This window comes from Dendropsophus ebraccatus, chromosome 10 (assembly GCF_027789765.1).
Source record: "Dendropsophus ebraccatus isolate aDenEbr1 chromosome 10, aDenEbr1.pat, whole genome shotgun sequence".
Taxonomy (NCBI): Eukaryota; Metazoa; Chordata; class Amphibia; order Anura; family Hylidae; genus Dendropsophus; species Dendropsophus ebraccatus.
Window position 1 is genome coordinate 71,495,455 of NC_091463.1, and position 22,400 is coordinate 71,517,854.

General features: G+C 43.8%; 1 protein-coding gene across 3 annotated transcripts in view; it reads right to left on the minus strand.

Annotated features, from left to right (window-relative positions):
- DOCK11 (dedicator of cytokinesis 11) overlaps positions 1-22,400 on the minus strand; it is a 199,678-nt gene that overhangs the window by 142,697 nt on the left and 34,581 nt on the right. For all 3 annotated transcript variants that reach the window (XM_069943237.1, XM_069943236.1, XM_069943239.1), the window contains exons 8-16: positions 13,162-13,339; positions 7,456-7,535; positions 6,572-6,655; positions 5,720-5,860; positions 5,349-5,558; positions 4,178-4,300; positions 3,368-3,450; positions 3,146-3,268; positions 1,434-1,510 (exon numbers count right to left, since the gene is read on the minus strand). In XM_069943237.1, coding sequence (XP_069799338.1) covers positions 1,434-1,510; positions 3,146-3,268; positions 3,368-3,450; positions 4,178-4,300; positions 5,349-5,558; positions 5,720-5,860; positions 6,572-6,655; positions 7,456-7,535; positions 13,162-13,339 — 1,099 coding nt within the window. The remainder of the gene's footprint in view (positions 1-1,433; positions 1,511-3,145; positions 3,269-3,367; positions 3,451-4,177; positions 4,301-5,348; positions 5,559-5,719; positions 5,861-6,571; positions 6,656-7,455; positions 7,536-13,161; positions 13,340-22,400) is intronic.

Here is a 22,400-nt window from a genome sequence, read left to right on the forward strand (position 1 = left end):
CTGAATACCCCAGCAAGTAGTGGGCAAGGGGGCCTATCTTATAGGCTATGTCCAGAACACGGCCGCCATTTTGAAAACCACCATGATGGACAAGGGCAATTTTTTCTATGGGAAGGTGGTCACATATGAAAGAAGAAAACAACTGTCTCAGAAATCGCTTGCCACAATTAGATTTGGTTCAAAGTTTTAAACAAAAAAAGTTACTTTGTGTTCGGTTTCTTCTCTGTGTTCAGCACCATAGACAACACATTGAACATTGTGTGTCAGGGAACATTCTGATTGTGGAAATTGAAATTGATTTCTAAGACAATTCTGGTCTTCTCTGATATTCTATATGAACACCTTACCATTGAAAAAACTTGCCCTTGGTGCCTTCCAATATGGCGGACACATTCTGGATATAACCATGACTTGCTGGGGTACTCAGATATGTCATTTTACCACTTATTTCCGAAAAAAAAGGGATCTCTGTAAATCCGGGTAAAAAGTTACCAAGTTTCAGACTTTCCTGGTATTAAATTATTAGTAAAAGTCACAGAATGTTCTCAATTATTTATGGTAATTTGATTAATTTACAAAAACCACACAAACTTGATAACTATAATTATAATTATAAGGCAGGGTGATAGGAGAAAGCCATGTCAGCCCTGTATCTCCATAATCCAGAGGCCTCATACTCTTAATGATATATTATTAGGCTATAATAAAAGAGCACATAAAGGCTTCACGGCCCAGGTTTGTTTTGTTTCAGCCTTTGTAGAACAAACTCCAACTAATTCTGTTTTCTCATAAAACATTCATGGCCTTGTTTCTGCCGTTCTTATGGCTGTGATCCCCAGAGAGGATAATATCCTTGTTGCCATTTACACTGTTGCTTTCTGAATAATCAACATATGTTTTACATAGGATGAAACATGGGAAATCCATGAACTTTACCAGAGGTCACATGAAAAGAGAATTTTTTTATTTTTTTAATGAAAGAAATATATACTTTAGTTAAACATAGTTGCAAATAAGGGCCTGGTACTGAGCATAAATCCATGTTCACATGCGTCTGTACTACTTTTTTTTTTTTTTTGGACCATATTACAGAGCTAATGTTAATCTATTGGCCTGTACACATGCGTTTATAAAGTATGCATGTATTTACAAAATGCTTAGCGGATGGAAATGATTCATTGAAATCTATAGAGAGTCATATCTTACATATTCCGATCCATTTTGCATTAGCATTTCATCTATATTTTAATATTTTTTTTATCTATATTTTAGCTCAATCTCAGGGCCTAGAAGACAAGCACCCGAGTTCTCCTAGTGGTCTCACCGGACCGTGGAGCAATAGACTAACTGCATCGGAATGGCACAGAGGAGGAAGGTAAGAGACATACTTAATCATCTTAAGACACATAATCATCTTATGGTGAACATCATACTTGCAAAGTCGAGTGGCACGCAGTCTATAGTAACATCCAGGTGTCCTGGTATTATTTGGAGCTTTGTCTTTTCTGGTCTGTGAAGAGTAAACATTATTAGAAAGCATTAAAGGGAACCTGTCACCCCCCGTGCCGGGGTGACAGGCTCCCGACCCCCCGTTAGAGCCCCCTATACTCACCTAATCCCGCCGGGTCCCGCTTCTGGAGATGGTCGGGTAGCGGAGATCTCAGCCGCTGCAGCCCGGCGCGCGCGCTCCTCAGATGAGTCCAACGCTCATAGAGAATGACGGAGCGCTGGACTCTCCTGTCATTCTCTATGGGTGTTGGACTCATCTCTCAGCGCACGCGCCGGGCTGCAGCGGCTGAGATCTCCGTGACCCGACCGGATCCAGAAGCGGGACCCGGCGGGATTAGGTGAGTATAGGGGGCTCTAACGGGGGGTCGGGAGCCTGTCACCCCGGCACGGGGGGTGACAGGTTCCCTTTAAATTAGTTGTAGAATTACAAAAAAGGGAGAGGCAAACTGTCTCTAGATCATGCTGAGAGCCAATGGGTCAGGCTGTGCTGAGCCTCAAGATGCAGCCTCCTCACTCCCCCACCCCTCACTGCTTTAAATGACATACAAAGCTCGAACCATGCACATCATCCAGCCTAGCAGGGAGAAAGGAGGCTGCAACCTGAGGCACAGCACAGCCTCCCTGACCCTTAACCTCTGAGAATCATCTAGAATTGACAGTTCCTCTTTAAAAATCATGAAAAAGTTAGTTTTTTTTACCTTAGATTTTTTTTATTTTTCAGTAAAACAAACAACAAGTAGATAGAAAGTCCACTAATATAACAAAATTCAAAAGAAAGGTATATTTTAGCCAAGGCTACCCCTGATATAGGGCTGCACCTCATTTCTGCTGGTAAGCTATTAAAGCAGATCTGTTAGGTCTCCTACACTAGCCTATCCGAGGGAGAATCCAAACTAAGGGTGTGTTTACACAGACAGATTTATCTGACAGATTATTGAAAGTAAAACCAGGAATAGACTATAAACAGGGAACAGGTCATAAAGGAAAGACTGAGATTTGTCCTCTTCTCAGATCCATTCCTGGCTTTGGCTTCAATAATCTGTCAGATAAATCTCTCTGGGTATACACACCATTATTATATCTATACTATTTTCTATCATTTGATACTTTCACATAGAGGCTTAATAAAGTTATAATAAATTTGGCGGGCACCTAGGCCCCACTCTTTGTGCCAAGCCTCACCCCCCTTTTTTAACTGGCATTGTAGATAACAGGGCAAACATTAGCACATTTTATGCAAACTGCAGTGCAAACAGTACAGTGGTGACTTTAATGCCAAAATTGATTCTCCTCTATAAGTCTTGCTTCCCCTGCCCACACACTATGACACTTTTTTATATGAGTTTAAATCTATGCATAGCCGTCAACCACTATGTATGGGTGCAGGAAGTAGGACTTTCAGTATGACATTTCATAACTTCTTATATAAAACTACTGAGTAAACCAACACACAACCACAACTTATACTGAGTTCTCACAGGACGGTATAAGACCTGAAAGATCTTCCTTTACCTCAATCAAAATGACTGAACATGGTCTCTAACATATAAACAATAGCCTTGCCAATAATAAGTAGTAAAATGCACATATGACCACCCTAAAATGACTATACAAGAGATAAGTAATTCTCACATACTTCCTGTACTCCGCCAGTAGCTTGAGAAGGTCATCGTTAGAAAGTTTACCGCTATCCTGTTTGTATAATGGAGAAAATTTCCCATCAACATCCAGCGTCCCCTGAGTGTCCTTGAACACCGGCCTAAAAATCAAACAATACCATCATGACAATGCATTAAAGCAATAAATGAGGCAAAAAATCGGCAACAATTCTGAAGAGTCCAACAAAAACAAGACGAACCTTGCAGCCCAAGCAAATGGCATTCTGTACTGACCCAAGCGGCTGCACACCTGTCTTGCCACCTTGTGCACTTTCTGTGCCGTCTGAAGATAAGAATATAGAAGGAAAATATAAGCTGCAAAGAACTTCAATAAAGACAAAGGAACAGAATATCAGTCTTCCAGATATGATACAAAGTAAAAGAATTGGGGGGGGGGGATTTATCAAGACTGGCGTACTCGTATGCTGGTCTTAAATTAGGACCCAACCGCTTTTCGCCGGCCGAATTCACTAAGAGGCACACTGTGAATCCGGCTGCCCGTGCGCGTGACCCTCTGTCCAGTGTACCAAATCTACACCTGCTTCCAGTGTACTTTATACAGTTTTTTCCATCCCCCATGAAAAATACTACATATATATTCCATAGGGCCCTATATACAATTCATATGCAATAAGATACAACCAACAGTACAATAAATATATATTATTTTGGCATTTTCATGCTGTAGTTCCATTGACAGGATTGGTGTCCAGGTTACTTGGCCTGTAGACAATGTGCTCTGCTTAATTTAGACTTGATCTCTTTTCATTGCTTCCCTGTAAGCGTGTAAACTACTGGGACGCGGTGGGCTAAACAGGAAGATTTTCATTTAGAATAAAGTGGGCAATTAAATAGGAGGAAATTATTAACTACAATGGCAGGAAACTATAGGTGAACACACAGAGAAATGATGACCTGAGGGCAACAAAAGGGAAACTTCACTTTAACAACAATTTTCAAAATGAAAAAAATTAACACGAGAGAGAGAGAGAGAGAGAGAGAGAGAGTACCTTTGCTGGATCAGAGTTTTTGATGTACGGCTCTGCACAATGTGTAATATTCCCCTGTAAGACTTTCTCAATACGTGCCACCAGGAAAACCTCAGGATGTGGATTTGTCACTGAAAATATTCCCTGTATTAAAAAAAAAAGGTGATTTAAAGAATCAGACAATATAGGTTCATGCTGGTTTCACGCATGGCAGATTTTTTTTGTTTGTTTTTTTCTAAACTGTCATTGCAGTTTTTGAGCCAAAACCAGAAGTGGATTTAAAGTGATGGGTAAAAGAAAGGAAACAAAAACTGCCCTGTGTGAAACCAGCATCATAGATACTAGAAAGAAAGCTAGCTACATACATTAAAGGGGAACTCCGGATAAGAAAAAAAAATTCTATTAAAAGTACATTAAAAGTTATATAGATGTGTCTATACAATGTATTACCGTATCTGTACGGTTCTGCCACACTGGTAGCTGATAGAAATCAAAGAAATGAAAAAAATGGCCCCTGTGCCAATTTACATTGTCCCCTGCTCCTTCTGCTCTCCCCCTTAGGAGACAAATATTCCATGCTTCTGTCTCACATTGTCTGTATTTGCTGAGGACAGGTTGATGATGCAGACAGGGGGCAGGGCATGATGTCCCAGGAGGCTTGGCTGGATTACCCAATCCCCTGAGTGATTCACCATCTCTGAATGGCCAGAAGCTGGTGCAGCACTAATTTTACTAATTGTGATGGGTGGAGGACTGTGATAATCAGCTGAGGGAAAGCATTGCATTCTGGGATCTGCGCAATCAGGAAGGACAGAAATACAATACAGAACAAAAACCCCATCCCCCCCAAACATATGGATTTTTGGTAGTTTCAAAACGGGAATAAGACAGGTAAGTAATGCTATATGCTTCTGCAGAAGTTTTATTTTTTTAATCTCTACCTGGAGTTCCCCTTTAATAATAGTTGGATGATAAATAGATCCATTAATTGTAGATATAGAGATTGAAAGATAGATAGATAGATAGATAGATAGATAGATAGATAGATAGATAGACAACAAACAAAAAGTGCAACAGCAACCTACAGGTGCAGGGGCTTACCGTACATACTCCCCCCAGCGTACACACAGATAGATAGATAGATAGATAGATAGATAGATAGATAGATAGATAGGCACTGAACATTCTTCACCTCCTTTATGAACTGGAACTGAGATTCTGGGATGCCACGGATGAGATTCTCATTGTAGGACTTTCTAGGACTACCATTAGTCATCTCTGATGGAAGATTGTTCAACATTTCTCTTACAGCCGGAGGGTTGAGGTCCACATGGAAGTCCGCAGAAATCTTGCAATTACTTTTAACATCAAACAACGATAAACTGACAAAAAATGGCTCAACCTGACAACAAAGAGATATATAGAGAATGTGAAGCGCATTACTGACTACAAGAGGAGGAAGTAAAATAATAGTTATGGGGCACATTAGCATATTCATTATAGAGGGCCGGCCAATGCTTTTTGGCAGAAAGGTTTTCTAACTTGGACATTGTGGACACTTACATTTGTCAAGGGTCCTTCAGCATTTTCCGTCACATTCCCCAGTATATTAAAGCTCAGTTCCTGGCATTTGACTAAGAAATGACGTCTGCTTTTCTCTTCAAATGGACGTATGTCTGGCTCGATACCAGAAAAGTCCAGTCTCTGAGAAAGCAGAAGAAAAAAAGCCTCAGCCAATACACAAGTGCAAACGTGAAGATGCTGGAAATATCTGATTGTAGATGAATTCATCACGTCACTCCCTGATCTTTTCCTTGCTATCACACAGTGAGGGAGCACACATCCAATAAAAAAAAAAAAAATATTCAAGTTTCTATAGATAAAGCCATGAGTTTATCTACACCAGGGATGGAAACCCTTTGGACCTCCACTTTTGCAAAACTACAATTCCCATCACGCCTGGACAGTCAAAGGCTTTGGTTGTCCAGGCACAATGGGAATTGTGGATATGCAACAGTTGGAGGACCAAAGATAACCCATCCCTGAAATACAACTAACCTGCTGACATCTCCCTATTGCGCACGGGGCGCAGAGGATGAAGGTAAGTTTCTTTACATTCGGCACAGTTTTCATGCAGTTTGCAGTTAAATACCTAGGCAAATAAGGCAGTTTACTGCACTGCGCAGGCCAACCGGGACATATCAGTGCACTGGGGGTGGTAGTTCCATCAGCAGTGCATCAAACTACCTTATTAGCATAATTAACCTATAAAGTATGTTTTAAACAATACAATTCCATTTCTGGGTCTCACTTTGTAGGAACTTACAGCATCGAACTGGGTTTAAAAAAAAACTATTCGGCTCTAGAACTCGAAATAATTTAATATCATTGCACAACTGTAAATGAGAACATCACCTGCACATCCGAGTCAAAAGAGAACAGGTTTTGTCGTCCTTCACTTCTGCTCAACTTATTCAGATGTTCCGTCTCTCTTCCATACTACAAAGGAAATATATCAAATAGGATGACATCAGCATGTGACTTTTTGTTTTGTTGGTAACAGACAATGTACTATCAAGGTTCTGAGAGAAACACGTAATCACATATCTCATCATTATAAAACTGTCTTTAACCCCTTCGCTCTGTAGCAAATTTCGGCTATGGCCTTTTTATTTTTTCATCCTTGCCTTCTAAGCCATAATTTTTTTTATTTTTCAACATAGATGTATGAGGACGTGTTCTTTACCGGTCAAGTTGCACTTTTTATGGTACCTTTGTTGAGTGGCAACAGTAAGGGGTGACAAGGGCCCCTCAGACGCCACCAGTGTTCATGTTGAAAATTGCAGGGCTGAAGCGGATAAAGAACTCTGTGGCTACTTTTGGCATTGAGGACTAGGGGGCCTTTACTAGCTGCCATCTTCACTACTTGGCATCCTGCAACAGTCATTCATGTTCTGTGTGTGTGTGGGGGGGGTGTGGAATAGCTAACAAAGGACCCATACATTGCCTAACCACCTAGATGCCACCGTCTCAGCACAACACTATTGCAAACCTGGAAGAATATTTTCTTAATGTTTTTAAGCTTTTTTTTTTACCATGCAGTATACTTTTACAAATTCCAGTTTATAATAATGTTGTTGACATAAAATGGGAAATGGAAAAGCCTCTATAGAAATATAAACCGTCACCCTCTACACTGAGACCACAAGTAATATAGGAAAATTGTTTTCCAGGCACACACTGTGTTATAACAACTGCTTTAGCTCAGATACGCAATTCCAAGTCATAAAAGCTGATACCTTCACCAGCTCAGGATGCATGCTCTTCTCCAGGCTTTCCATGATGTTATCCGATTTCCCAGCACCACCGCCCTCATCATCTGTATATTAGAGGAAAGCAGATGTGAGAGGCAGAGCTGTATGGAATTCCCATAGCTCAGCATCAGTGTTGGTCGTACATCTTTCTGGGTAACTCTCTAGATTTGATGCCATGTTTCCACTCCTCCACTGCTGTGATTCTCTATAGTCTTAACATCCACAAATTTCTTAGCCAATAAAATAAACCGTAGAGTCACTCGCTATATATTAACCGCAGTTATTTATTTTTAATTAGAAACGCCTGTAGCCACCAGTGGGGGAAAAGGCATGACAGTCATTCTCAAGTATGTCTATTGAGTCTTGTAAAAATCACGCATGCTTAAAGCATTCGAGGAACAGGACATAAAAAAGCATTTTACTAGAGACCTCTTACTCTTCTCAGTTCCAACAACTCTGGACCTTGTCTTCCTGGAATCTCCTCTTATACTCTATTAAATACAGAAGTTTCCCCTTGTGTTTAAGGGCAAAGATAGAGGATGAAGTGAATGCTTTCCCTAAAGACATTAGGCAGTACTCATCTACTATGCTGAACCAAATAGGCTTTTGGGTGACTCTCCCAACCCTTGAGGAATTAGAATGGAATGTCGCCATTCCATTCGTCTATGGACCTCCCAGGGACTGCCAAACACTGTACTCGGCTATCTCTGGCAGCTCCACAGATAATGAATGGAGAGGCAGTACACATACATGACTTGCCACTTCATTAAAAACAAAGACATGGGGCTCCGTTCCCAAGATTGCAAGGGATCCCTGTGGTCGGACATTCCCCCTGTGATCTAAAACTTATAAGGGATGAGTTTTAATTCAGAATACCGCTTTAAAGTGTCCATCAGAAAGGATCTGTTACTACTAACTCTGTACAGGGGGAGTAGAGTCTGAACTTTTTAGACAATATTAGCAACATTGGTGGTGCTCAATATATAGCCGATAGAATATACATAGTCCCAATATAGAAAGAAAAAAAATATGGCACTCACTCTTCTAGTTGCAAATCTTCCAAAGTCTTTATTTCATTTACAAATAAAAAGATTTTAAACATGTCTATAACAGGGCGCTTGAGTGCTGGTGGCAGCAACATCCGTTTCGTGCGTTAGCACTTCATCCGGCAGCCGGATAAAGTTATAACGCATGAAACGGACGTTGCTTTCACCACTGCTCAAGCGCCCTCTCATAGACATTTCTACAATCTTTTTATTTATGAATGAAATAAAGACTTTGGAAGAATTGCAACTAGAAGAGTGAGTGCCATATTCTTTCTCTTTCTATATTGGGACCCCTTTAAAGAGGACCTGTCACGATAGGCCGCATCAACGGCAACAAGCACTGCTAATCCGGAAGTTTGGTTCTCAACGGATTCAGAGATGCAATGAGACCATAACTTGCGCCACCCCCATTGGATCCAATGACAATTATGTGTATCCATGGAGACCCTAACTTTAGGATTAGCAGTGGATTTGACCACTGATCTGGAAGTGGTTCACAGTGACAGATTTTGTAAGGTGTTAACCTTGAGGTTCAAGAAAGTGACTAGGTTGCCACACAGAGAAAGGACCCTAGCATCCACCTTTGCGTTGGACTAGTTTCATGCTTAAAGGGGTATTCCAGGTTATTTTGATATTAATTCTACTGATTTCTCTTGTAATATAATTAATATATCTCATTGGTTTCTATAATAAATTTTGTCTCTTTCTCTCTATTTTTATGTAAGTCACGTGTTTCTGTGACGTCACCGAACCGGAAGTGTGGGGACTTCCCCGACTCGGCCGGCCTCTTGGTGTTTATGTAGTTAGAAAGCTAGCAGAGCTTTACAAACGGCCTCCCTGCACACGGGAGGTCACATGACACCCTGTTCCCGGGCGGCCTGTCAGTGTGAAGGAGGTCGCATCCACCTCCTGTATAATCACTAAAACCCTCCACCCCCTGCCAGTATAATCCTCCCGATGTCTCCCCCGGCCCCCTCCATCCTGTGTATACAGTCCTTTTCAAAGATCTCTCACCCCATCCCCCGGTCTCGGCACCTCTTGCACTCAGCTGACAGGCTCTCTCTCTCTCTCTCTCTCGCTGTGTGTGAAGCAGGAGAGATTTCTTTCCTGCTCCGTACACAGTTCCTGGCAGCTGAGTTTTATCGGGGCAATTGACAGGCACTGTGTACGGAGCAGGAAAGAAATCTCTCCTGCTTCACACACAGCGAGAGAGAGAGAGAGAGCCTGTCAGCTGAGTGCAAGAGGTGCCGAGACCGGGGGATGGGGTGAGAGATCTTTGAAAAGGACTGTATACACAGGATGGAGGGGGGCGGGGGAGACATCGGGATGATTATACTGGCAGGGGGTGGAGGGTTTTAGTGATTATACAGGAGGTGGATGCGACCTCCTTCACACTGACAGGCCGCCCGGGAACAGGGTGTCATGTGACCTCCCGTGCGCAGGGAGGCCGTTTGTAAAGCTCTGCTAGCTTTCTAACTACATAAACACCAAGAGGCCGGCCGAGTCGGGGAAGTCCCCACACTTCCGGTTCGGTGACGTCACAGAAACACGTGACTTACATAAAAATAGAGAGAAAGAGACAAAATTTATTATAGAAACCAATGAGATATATTAATTATATTACAAGAGAAATCAGTAGAATTAATATCAAAATAACCTGGAATACCCCTTTAAAGATAGTCTATCAGCTCTATAGCATCCTATGAGCTGCAAACTATTTTGGATAGGTGATAGGGCAATGAAGCAAGGGGTAACTGTCTAGTAGCTGATAGGGTTCCTACAACTCTTAAAATCACATTTTTCTTCCCTATTCAAGTGTCAAGGAGGCGGTACTGAGCTACAGAAGTGTCACAGCCGGATAAAGTTATAACGCATGAAACGGACGTTGCTTTCACCACTGCTCAAGCGCCCTCTCATAGACATTTCTACAATCTTTTTATTTATGAATGAAATAAAGACTTTGGAAGAATTGCAACTAGAAGAGTGAGTGCCATATTCTTTCTCTTTCTATATTGGGACCCCTTTAAAGAGGACCTGTCACGATAGGCCGCATCAACGGCAACAAGCACTGCTAATCCGGAAGTTTGGTTCTCAACGGATTCAGAGATGCAATGAGACCATAACTTGCGCCACCCCCATTGGATCCAATGACAATTATGTGTATCCATGGAGACCCTAACTTTAGGATTAGCAGTGGATTTCACCACTGATCTGGAAGTGGTTCACAGTGACAGATTTTGTAAGGTGTTAACCTTGAGGTTCAAGAAAGTGACTAGGTTGCCACACAGAGAAAGGACCCTAGCATCCACCTTTGCTAGTTTCATGCTTAAAGATAGTCTATCAGCATCCTATGAGCTGCAAACTATTTTGGATAGGTGATAGGGCAATGAAGCAAGTGGTAACTGTCTAGTAGCTGATAGGGTTCCTACAACTCTTAAAATCACATTTTTCTTCCCTATTCAAGTGTCAAGGAGGCGGTACTGAGCTACAGAAGTGTCACCGCCTGCCACGCCTCTTTGATTTTCCTTGATTGATATACAGAGTTCAGCTGATAGTGCCCGGCCCTTTCTGGGACCAAAAATATAATGTTTCTCCTTGAGGAAAGCATCGTAAAGATACGTGGAGACTTATAGGCTATTCATGCTCCACCGGGAATTCTGGGAAGGAGGATATGCAAAGTAGCTCTCTGATGTCAACTTCTGAACGTAGCTTTCCCTTCAAGCCAGTGTCTGACTCCAATAAATTGACTTTTAAGTTCAGCCTGTGCCATGCATACGATAGCAGAACACACTAAATAAGAGTCAAAAATCTTTAACTATGCTCTGATTTCAGCTATAATCTTGGTATTTAAAAGCGCTGTATAGGACAGGAAAAATATAGATGTATGTTTCTAATTATAGCTCCACCTTTATTTACTGGTTCGGTCTGGTATTGCAGCTCAGTCGTATTTACCTTACAGGAGCTGGGCTGCAATCACAGACACAACCTATAGACAGGTGTGGCAATGTTCTGTAAGAAGGAAGGGGAGGGGATGTTTTTCTAATCCTGTAACTTCTTTACATCATTGAAGTTGCTGGATGGAGCACACACATCCAATTATTTTGTGTCTGCTGATTTGCTTAGTCCAGTTACTTTTACTGCCATCTCCTCCTGACGTGAAATTTATTTGTTGTTGTAGCTAAGCCCTTTAGTGTTTCCTTCAGTTGCATTTATGTGTTTATATAGAGTCTATGGCTAAAGAACAATTCAGTCCTAAATTCGTAAATTTCCATTTACATGAAGCCAAAAAGTCAATCTCAGGAAATGTCTGGAATACACAGTGCTGGCTATCCAGCTAACAGCTGCTGAATACACCCGAAAATGTAGGACAATTCAGCGTATCTCAGAGTTATAGAAAGCAATCACTTTCAATAGGGTAATAACTGAGCTAAAGAGTCTTGTATGATATATACACATAGCAAAACTATAAAAATACATCAAAAGCGTCTGAAAAGTATCTGAAGCCGGTCATACTTCTCAGATTGCTGTCAGTTGAACACTTCCATTCTCCCATACACCTATAGGCTTGGCTCACCCAACAGATATCTATCCTGATACCCCCCCATACACCTTTATGCTTGGCTTTGCCTCAGATATGTCTCCTGATACCCCTACCACCATATATTTCCCCCTCACAGACTTGTATGTTTGGCTCTTCTGACAGATATTTCCCTTATTCCCCCATAGACTTGTATGCTTGGCTCTGCTGACAGATATTTCCCCTATTCCCCCCATAGACTTGTATGCTTGGCTTTGCCACAGATATTTCCTCCATTTCCCCCATAAGCTTGTATGCTTCGCTCTGCTGACAGATATTTCCCCCATTCCCTTCATAGAGTTGTATGCTTGGCTCAGCTGACAGATATTATTCCCATTTAACCCCATAGACTTATATGCTTGGCCACAGATATTTTCCCATTCTCCCCATAGACTTGTATGTTTGGCTCAGCTGACAGATATTTCCCCTATTCCGCCCATAGACTTGTATACTTGGCTCAGCTGACAGATATTATTCCCATTTCCCCCATAGACTTATATGCTAGGCCACAGATATTTCCTTCATTCCCCCCATAGACCTGTATGCTAGGCCCAGCTGACAGATAATTCCCCCATTCCCCCATAGACTTGTATGCTTGGCTTGGCCACAGATATTTCCTCCATTCCCCCCATAGACCTGAATGCTAGGCTCAGCTGACAGATAGTTCCCCCATTCCCCCATAGACTTGTATGCTTGGCTCACCACCTGCACAATCAGCTCATGCGTGTACTCTAAATGGATAGACAAGAGAAAAGACATGTATGATGGAAGCTTATCTTACGGAAAACTAAACTATCGGGTGTGTATAAATCCAACTGCCCAGTCCTTCTATTCAACAACATCTGCCATTGGGGAAGAGTGATAAGACCAAGGTACACAATAGAAGATCGGCTGATTATAGTCTAATATATATAACCATAATAATGGGTTACTAAACGTATCAGCCTGATGTGCAGCCCTGTAAATGACAATGAATCAGTTATGGTAATCTGCTCTGCTGGTGCCAGGAGTCTTCATCTGCCTTATTAATGTATAATACATTACACACAGTACAGTTGGGTAGTTAACCTTGAACAGGATCTGCTGTGTATCTCTTCTCTTGCACCAAGCTGTCTGTATTGAGTTGAATGATTTTCTTCAATGTTTGCAACCACTCCTCCATTTCCTGCTCCGTCTCAGCTGCCAGATGATGGCTCGATTTATCCAGCATCCTCAACTCGAAGGCATTGCGACGCAGCTTTGGACACTAGAGGAAAAGGGAAAAAAGAAGGTCTATACTGTTAACATGCAGTTTACATTAGGCATGGCAGATTAATGGTACATGTAGTAATGATGTACAAGCTAGTTTACACTTTTAGATTATATCTGAATCCCACTTTTAACTCCTTTCAGACTGTATATCTCACACTTGGACCCTTTTTGGAAAATTGTGTTGGCCACCAATGTCAGAAATCGAGCATGCCTCGTAAGTTTTTTGGCCAATGGGTTTAATTTTAAGAGAATAATGTTTTGATAGATTAATAATTTGAACACATACTTGGTGTGCAACTTGTGACTTTTCTCTCCACCTTGGTATCAGCCACTTTTTTATCAAGAAAAGTTGGTGGGTTTCACTGAAAGGGGTGAGGCCTGTGTGTTTCCCACAGACCATTAGTATTATTAAATATAGAAATTGAAGCAAATTACAGTGCAAATTACTAAATAACTTTAATATATTTTACACCCACAAACTTCAGGCTAGTACTGTATATGAATAAAAAACAAAAAAACACTGCCATACCAGACCTGACCAATACCACCATACCCCCCCCCCCTCTTTTCAAAAAGACACCAGATTTACTTGCAAATCTGAAAGGGAGGCTGGAGACTTAAGGCCCTATTCCACGGAACGAATGTCGTTCGTATTCGGCCGATATCGGCCGCTACGAACGATAATCGTCCCGTGGAATAGAGTGCAAAGATCAGCCAACATCGTTCATGTCGGCTGATCGTTGCAGTCGCTTGTTTTTCAACATGTTGAAAAACAAGCGACTGATACAGCAACTATCTGCTGCCGTCGCTCCGTTGAATAGGAGCATCGGCATCAGACGCTGCTGTATCCTATGGGCTGCCCGGACGATCAGCGATCCTCCGAGCAGCCCCCCCCCCCCCCCCCGCAGCTCCCCACCGCCCCTCCCGCACTCACCCGCTCGCTGCAGTCGCGCTGAATAGCGGCAGCAGCGAGCGGGGAACGAGGAGCAAACGAGCGCTGGGAGCACTCATTTGCTCCTCTTAACGACCGGTGGAATAGGAGCATTAGAAGAAAAAGTTTCCTCCCCCTTGCTGCCCCCCTGCAAGGGACTGGCCTGGGCACCGGACCACGGGTGCCTAGTGGTAAAAATCCCGCTGTATTGAGCTCTAGTGAGATCACATCTGAAATACTGGGGGAGATTTATCAAAGGGTGTAAAATTTAGACTGGTGCAAACTGCCCACAGCAACCAATCACAGCTCAGCTTTCCTTTCAGCACTACCTAAAGCTGAGCTGTGATTGGTGGCTGTGGGTAGTTTACACCAGTCTAAATTTTACACCCTTTGATAAATCTCCCCCAACTGTGTCCAGTTGTCGAGACCTCGCCTACAAAAAGATATTGATAAAACAGAAGGGGTCCTAAATGGCTACAAAAATGGTGGACGGTCTGAAGCATAAAACCTCAGGACAGACTAAAAAGAAAAGTCTGGCACTTTGAAAATTTATTTTATCTGGCAGGGTCAGGGGGAACATAAAAAACACTATTCACCTCTCCCTGTGCCGTTGCAGCACAGGATTGCCACTCCAGGACCCCTGCCGGGTTCCTGGATGTCCTTCACAGTCAACACCAACATAGTTGATGGACTGCCTGCTCAGCCAGTCAGTGACTGGGGTGGGACACTGCTGCAGTGACGGATTGCTGAGTGTGAAATCCATCAGACGATTCGTGATGTCATCGGAACTCGGAAGGAAAATGTCCCCGGCGCTTCGGGAGCACAGGGAGAGGTAAGTTGTGGTTGTTTATTATGTTGCCCCCAACACCACCACATCTGCTAGCTGACACATTTTTCAAATAGCTGGATTTGTCCTTTAAGGATCTAAATCTGTATAGTCTGGAGGAAAGAAGGTAGAGTGGGGACATAATCGAAATCTTTTAATATGTTTAAGTAAGCTTCAGAAGGGAAGTATGTTTAATAAGAGTCTGAAAACACTGAGGTAAGCAGGAGGGAAATCTAAAGCAGCATGAAAAAATATTATTTTAGTAAAAGAGTAGTAGAGTAACCTTTAAACAAAATTTATAGAAGGCCAGACTAAATTGTTTTTTAGTTTTTTTTGCTGACAATCATCAATTTTTTATGCTACTGAAATAGTTGATGCATTCCCTTTAAGCATATGGAGTGCTGCCACCTAAAGCTGGGAACCCACAGAGAAGGAAACTATGCTCCAGCCAAATAATAGGACAGGTTTTTCTAACTGTTGGTTGAAATCCTTGATCCTTCTTAGGACTGACATATATCTGGCAATAAGGGTGGGCTGCTCCCGAGCAACACATGAGGAATGAAAATGAGCCTGCAGAATTTGGGTTAGCAGTCACGCTCAGATGAGGGCCTCAGATATAGTGCACCGTACACCAAAGGAAACACATAGTAAACTCTGGTATACTTTGCGGTTGTAAAATCTGCAGTGTGTAAACATACCCTAAAGGGCAACTTCAACTTCAAGGGGTCCGGTAATGTCCCGTGAACCGACCCCAGTACCTTATAGCTGCTGCACATAGATCTCCGACACTGTGCTCGATATTCTGCCGCTCAGTGGCAATATTAAAATATCACTTTTTAATTGATGGTCCTGACACCTGGCAATTAGGCATTGGGGCGGAGCCACAGCGGCATGTACTCACGCTACCTCCGCCCTTCTTTGCCACTTACATTTGATTGGCAGCCGTAATGCTTGCCTTTGCATTAAGTCCCCAGTGCTCAGTGTAAGTGGCTGGTAAGAGGGCAGAGGCAGCAGGACTATATGTCAGTGCGGTCTCGCCCCAATACCGGGTGTCAGGAGCAGCAATTGAAGAGTGATATTTTGAAATTTCTGGCCCGACAGAGTCGGAGAGGGATATGACCGTTCCCCTTTAAAGCATATACTTATAAGTTCCATTACTATTGTAAAAGATGGCATTGTTGGGGGCGTTCTGTACATACCTCCACCAGGTCTGAAATCTTTGTGATCATGTTAAGAGCCTGAACCCTATTAAATCTATAAAGAAACATTTATCTTCCCAAATCTCCAATACTATTCTTGCTCTGCCAAACCATACAGTACATTATAATTGTGTGCTAATGCAAACATCTGAATCTCCTAATGGCATGTAGATGTTTAACCATTAAAGGGGTACTCCAGCAGGGGGGCACTTTTTCGCTGGGACCGGGGAGGAGGTGGCTGAGGGAAAAGACGTCCACTCACCTCCCAGCTCCAGCGGCACCGGTGCCTGGTTCCCGGCCGCTTCCTGGTGTCTGCCGCGGGCCTGAGACGTGACGTCTCACGTCTCTGACGTCACTGACTGACTGAGCGGACCTGAGACGTATCGTCTCGGGCCTGCGTCAGACACCCGGTAGCGGCCGGGAACCGGGGTCCGGAGCGCCGCGATGCTGGACCCGCCGCTGGAACCAGGGAGGTGAGTGGACGTCTTTTCCCTCAGCCACCTCCTCCCCTGTCCCAGCGAAAAAGTGCCCCCCCCCGCTGGAGTACCCCTTTAACGTCATTGGCAAGAGGCACTGAATATTTACAGTGATAGGAATCATGGACTGGCTCCAAAGGTTTAAGAATTACCAGAGATCCAGGCTGATGAATATACCAATAAGGTCGCCTTCTGACATGTCAATTAAAGGGGTTATTCAGCGCTACAAAAACATGGCCACTTTTCCCCCTCTCCAGTTCAGGTGTGGTTTGCAATTAAGCTCCAATTACTTCAATGGAACTGAGTTTGAAACCCCACCCAATCTGGAGACAAGAGAGGGGGAAAAGTGGCCATGTTTTTGTAGCACTGGATAACCCCTTTAATGAGGACCTGTGGTCAGTATAAAAAAATAGAGGTTTGATACCATTATGTCCTCCAACGTTTTCTCATCATCTTCAGCACTTATCTGCAATTATCTCTGAATAGTCACATTGGTAGCAACCTTATTTCAAAAGTGGTGTGAATGCTGGGTTCAGATGGGCTACAGGGGCATGACTGAGCTTGGGGGGTGGGGGGTGAAATAAAACTTAGGAAGTGTGGAGGGTGAATTAGGGTTCTTTAAAACAGGGTGATATGGTGCAGTGTAGGCCACAATTGAGCACCCAACAGCAAGATCGCCGCTAGCTTGTAGTGCCTTTACAAGGCACAACTAATCCTGCAGCTGGGCCTCACAAAAGATATCTGTATCGTTCGTGTGGCCATTAACGTTAATTGTTATTGACTGCACATCCCCTATTTAGACAATGCCATGTGCAGATGATAACCATGATTTTAAGGGTGCAAAAAAGTTTCAATCAGCCGGTGAGCGGGTGCAGCTTGTCAGCTGATTGCTGGCACTTTTACATAGGCCATTTAACAGGCGAATGAGTGTTTCAAGATATGCTTGTTATCAATAATTGGCCTGTATAAAAGGGCTTTAAGTCTTTTACCCACTAGCATTTGCCCCTTTTTTAAATAAAGGTCCCACCCACCTGACTATTTAGGAAAAAGTACAGGTTGTGAACCCAACAGTAAAATTCCTCTATCTTATATCTATATACATAGAAGGTGCAAAGCAAAAAAATAAAAGTTGGAATCAGAACACCCAAGGTTACAAACCAATAACTTAAAAGAGGTCTTCCAAGATTTTTAGGTTTTTTCAAAAAACATCTAGCATTATTGCCTAAGTCAAGAAAAACCTCCCCATATACTTTTTTCTTCTCTATCAGGTTCTCTTGAGATGAAACAGCTCTTTTTATATCTTGTATTGTTTGTTTACAAGCTGCTCTGTCTGTTTACTTACACAGCACACCCAGTGGCCAGAGTTGGAATTGCAGTGTATAACAAGCTAATCAAATACCTCATGTGCTGCAGGCCAGGTTCACACCTGTATGTAAAAACAACGTCCGTATTTCATAACAATGGCCGTAGTTTTTACATAGCGTGAACCTTGGCTAAGGCATAGGCTTTCTTACCTAACCAAAATAAAATCATGTCAAATTGTAACATTGAAACATTATAATGAACTGACTAAAATATATATCTTTTAAATTTTTAATTCTTTTTATTTATTAAGAATTAGATCTATTTTTGGACTATTTTCCTCCTGCTTCCACAGCTTCTGCCTATGGTGCAGTGGTAAATATCAGGATTACTGTGCTCACTGACCAGGGTACAGGTCCTGTGATAGGTTTTTATTTTATTTTTCCCCGTCTTAGGGCCCGTTCACATAAAGTAAGAATGGCGGAATTGTCCGCCACAGAATGCCGCCAGCCTAAGTGTCATAATGATGCTGTATGGGAGGCGTGCGCTGCTCCTCTCCCCGTGCTGAAGAATTAACATGTTCATTCTTCAGTGCCGAGAGATGCAACACGCACGCCTCCCATAGACTGTCATTATGACACTTAGGCTGGCGGCATTCTGTGGCGGATACCATGGATATCTGTATACATGTATTACCTAACCAACACCAATTCATATTTGCCACCATATAATAATAAAAAATTATATATATATATATATATATATATATATATATATATATATATATATATATATATAGGCAAATAGACTTCATTTTATATTTATTTATAGATTTGGTTAGGTAATACATGTATACAGATATCCATGGTACTTTTAGAAGGAATAGAGTCAATAGATATTGTCAGTGGAGCATTTACTTTGAAAATTCATCATGTTTGTATAATACCCTCAGTGTTTCTTCTTAGCAGAGGAACTACAATAGCCAGAATGCTTAGCACAAGCCATCATTGTAAAATAAGATGGTAAAAAAAAAAAAAAAAATCAAACTGTGCCAGGCTGTGAACCCTGGTCAGTGATCATGGTAATCCTGACACTTAACACTGCACCACAGGCAGAAGCTTGTCAAGCAGAAGGAAAATAGTCCACAAGTGTTCTGCCCCACAGAGATCTTCTCCACCCCTGTCCCGACCTCCTCCCTCTACACAGACATAGCAGGACACCAGCAGCAGCTCTATCTATAGGAAAGATCACACTGACATCACATGAGTCCTGTGTGTGGAGGGGGAGGAGTGGCTTAGGACGGGGTGGAGATGATTTCTGTGTTGTGACAGAGAGAGCTATCAGATCGGCAGCAGCACAGACACACAGCATCTCCCTCTCACAGTGACTCTCACTGCTCCTGGTCAGGAAGGGATACAGCCTGCTGCAGCAGAGTGTAATTCACTCTGGGGACGGAGAGACTGTGGATGTCTGTGCTGCTGCCGAGAGCCAATCAGAAAGCATCAATACCCGAGTCCCTCCCCCTCTCCACACACAGGACTCAGCAGAGGACACATGCAGACACAGGAGTGACGTCACCGAACCGGAAACACAGACACAGACGGTCCGGGATGTGACAGGAAGTCAGAAGCTCAGGAGCAGGCAACTCACATGACCAGCTGGGGGATCTCCTAGAGCTGACAAGTAATGTTAGGGAAGTATATTAGAAAAGGGTTAACCTTGGTTAACCCTTTCCTAATACCAAAAATCAATTTTTCCTGGAAAACCCCTTTAATTTTTGTATACAGACCACTGGGTCTTTTTAAAGTAAATCTGCTGCAATTCATGTTCCAGACTGTTTACATTGTTAGGCTCTGTTCACACGGAGTAAAACTGGTGGAATCCCACGAGCCTTTGTGTCACCCTGGGAGTCTATGGGAGGCTCACGCCTCCTCTATCCGCGCTGAAGAATGGACATGCCAATTCTGCAGCACAGAGAGAGAAGGCACGTGAGCCTCCCGAAGACTCCCAGAATGACACGGAGGCTGGCGGAATTCCGCCAGTTTTACTCCGTGTGAACGGAGCCTCAGATAGCTGTTAGGTCAAGGAGTAACACAGTACCCTTCATATATCCAGCAGTGCTTCTAGAATGTAGAAAACATTTTTTTTACTCCTGTGCAAAGTCTTAAAGAATTTATAATTAGAGATGAGCGAACCTGGAGCATGCTCGAGTCGATCCGAACCCGAACGTTCAGCATTTGATTAGCGGGGGCTGCTGAACTTGGATAAAGCCCTAAGGCTATGTGGAAATCATGGATATAGTCATTGGCTGTATCCATGTTTTCCAGACAACCTTAGGGCTTTATCCAAGTTCAGCAGCCCCCGCTAATCAAATACCGAACGTTCGGGTTCGGATCGACTCAAACCCGAACCCTTTTCGCTCATCTCTATTCATAATCTTCTACTTCAACTGAGGACTGTAATGTCTCCTTGCTCCTCTTCTCATCCCTGACCCTGCTTGTGCCTCAGCTTCCAGCAGACTATCAATTAAGCAGGGTCAGGAATGGGAAGTGAGGAGTCATTCGAGCCTGTAGTGCAGGGGTCCTCAACTGGCGGAGGCCAGCTGTCCGGACCCCTGGTCAGACCTCCTAACCGCCCCGGATCCGGTCCGTCCCGCTCCCCACCGCACTGCCTCCCGCCCAATAGGCGTACTGTCCTTAGATGTCAGTACGCCTGTGAGGCTGGGGGCAGTGTCGGTCCGGCCCCCGGCTGATACGCGCTCTCTGGGGATGTCCCGGGGATTCCCCAGCAGAGCGCGCACCACAGACCTCAGTGTACGCTGCCGGCCTGTCCTTCCCGGAAGTGCAGGCCGGCGGCGTACGCTGAGGTCACTGATGCGCGCTCTGCTGGGGAATCCCCGGGACATCCCTACAGAGCGCGTATCAGCCGGGGGCCGGACCGATGGGAAGGGAAGAAGACAGCCGCAGCGGGGAACGAGGTGCTAGGTGAGTTGTTTTTGTTATTTTTTTTTTCTGTCTGGGGGGCATCTACAAGGGGAGAGCGCACAGGTGGACTATATACTACAGGGGGGACCTCACAGGGGGCTATATACTACTGAGGGGGCTATATACTACTGGGGGGAGCGCACAGGGGGCTATATACTACAGGGGGGACCTCACAGGGGGCTATATACTACTGAGGGGGCTATATACTACTGGGGCGAGCGCACAGGGGGTTATATACTACAGGGGGGACCTCACAGGGGCTATATACTACAGGGGGAAAGCACAAGGGGGCTATATACTACTGGGGGGGACCTCACAGGGGGCTATATACTACAGGGGGACAGCGCACGGGGGGGCTATATACTACAGGAGGAGCTCACAGGGGGCTATATACTACAGGGGGGAGCTCACAGGGGGGCTATATACTACCTGGGGGGAGCTCACGGGGGCTATATACTACTGGGGGGAGCTCACAGGGGGCTATATACTACAGGGGGAGAGCACAGGGAGCTATATACTACTGGGGGGAGCTCACAGGGGGCTATATACTACTGGGGGACAGCGCACAGGGGGCTATATACTACAGGAGGAGAGCGCACAGGGGGGCTATATACTACTGGGGGGAGCTCACAGGGGGCTACATTCTACAGGGGGAGAGCGCATGGGGAGGCTATATACTACTGGGGGGAGCTCACAGGGGGCTATATACTACAGGGGGAGAGCGCACAGGGGGGCTATATACTACTGGCGGAGCAACAGGGGGCTATATACTACTGAGGGAGAGCGCACAGGGGGGGCTATACACTACTGGGGGAGCAACAGGGGGGCTATATACTACCAGGGCAGTCACCCCCTTTGTACCTAATATCAAAGGCCTGGTGAGAGAGAAAAAAATGGCAGTTTTCCCGCTAATAAGCAGCAATTCTGTATATAAATAGTTGAACGTTTGTGACAAAGTAACAAAACACGTTTCCTACTGATGTTCAGCTCGGACCTTCACCTGACAATAGACCCCGGTAAGTGGACCTTCACTAAAAGTTGTTGAGTACCCCTGCTGTAGTGGATCAGCAGTGGACCTCTTTAACACTTTTTACAGGACAATAAAAACATTTTTTCCTTATGACCTGAAGAAGGTGTCATAACACGTATTAATTGTATGGGATCAGGTATGGAACAGTGGGGTCTGCCATGACTGTGTATGTGTACATCACTAATATATATTGGGAGACTTCTGTAGTGGTTCTTTACACTATTGTGAAGCAAAGCAACCTGTGGGATGAGCACCAGTACATCAGCCAAGCACCTGCACAGCAGCACCTTGGAGCGGCGTTTATGTTT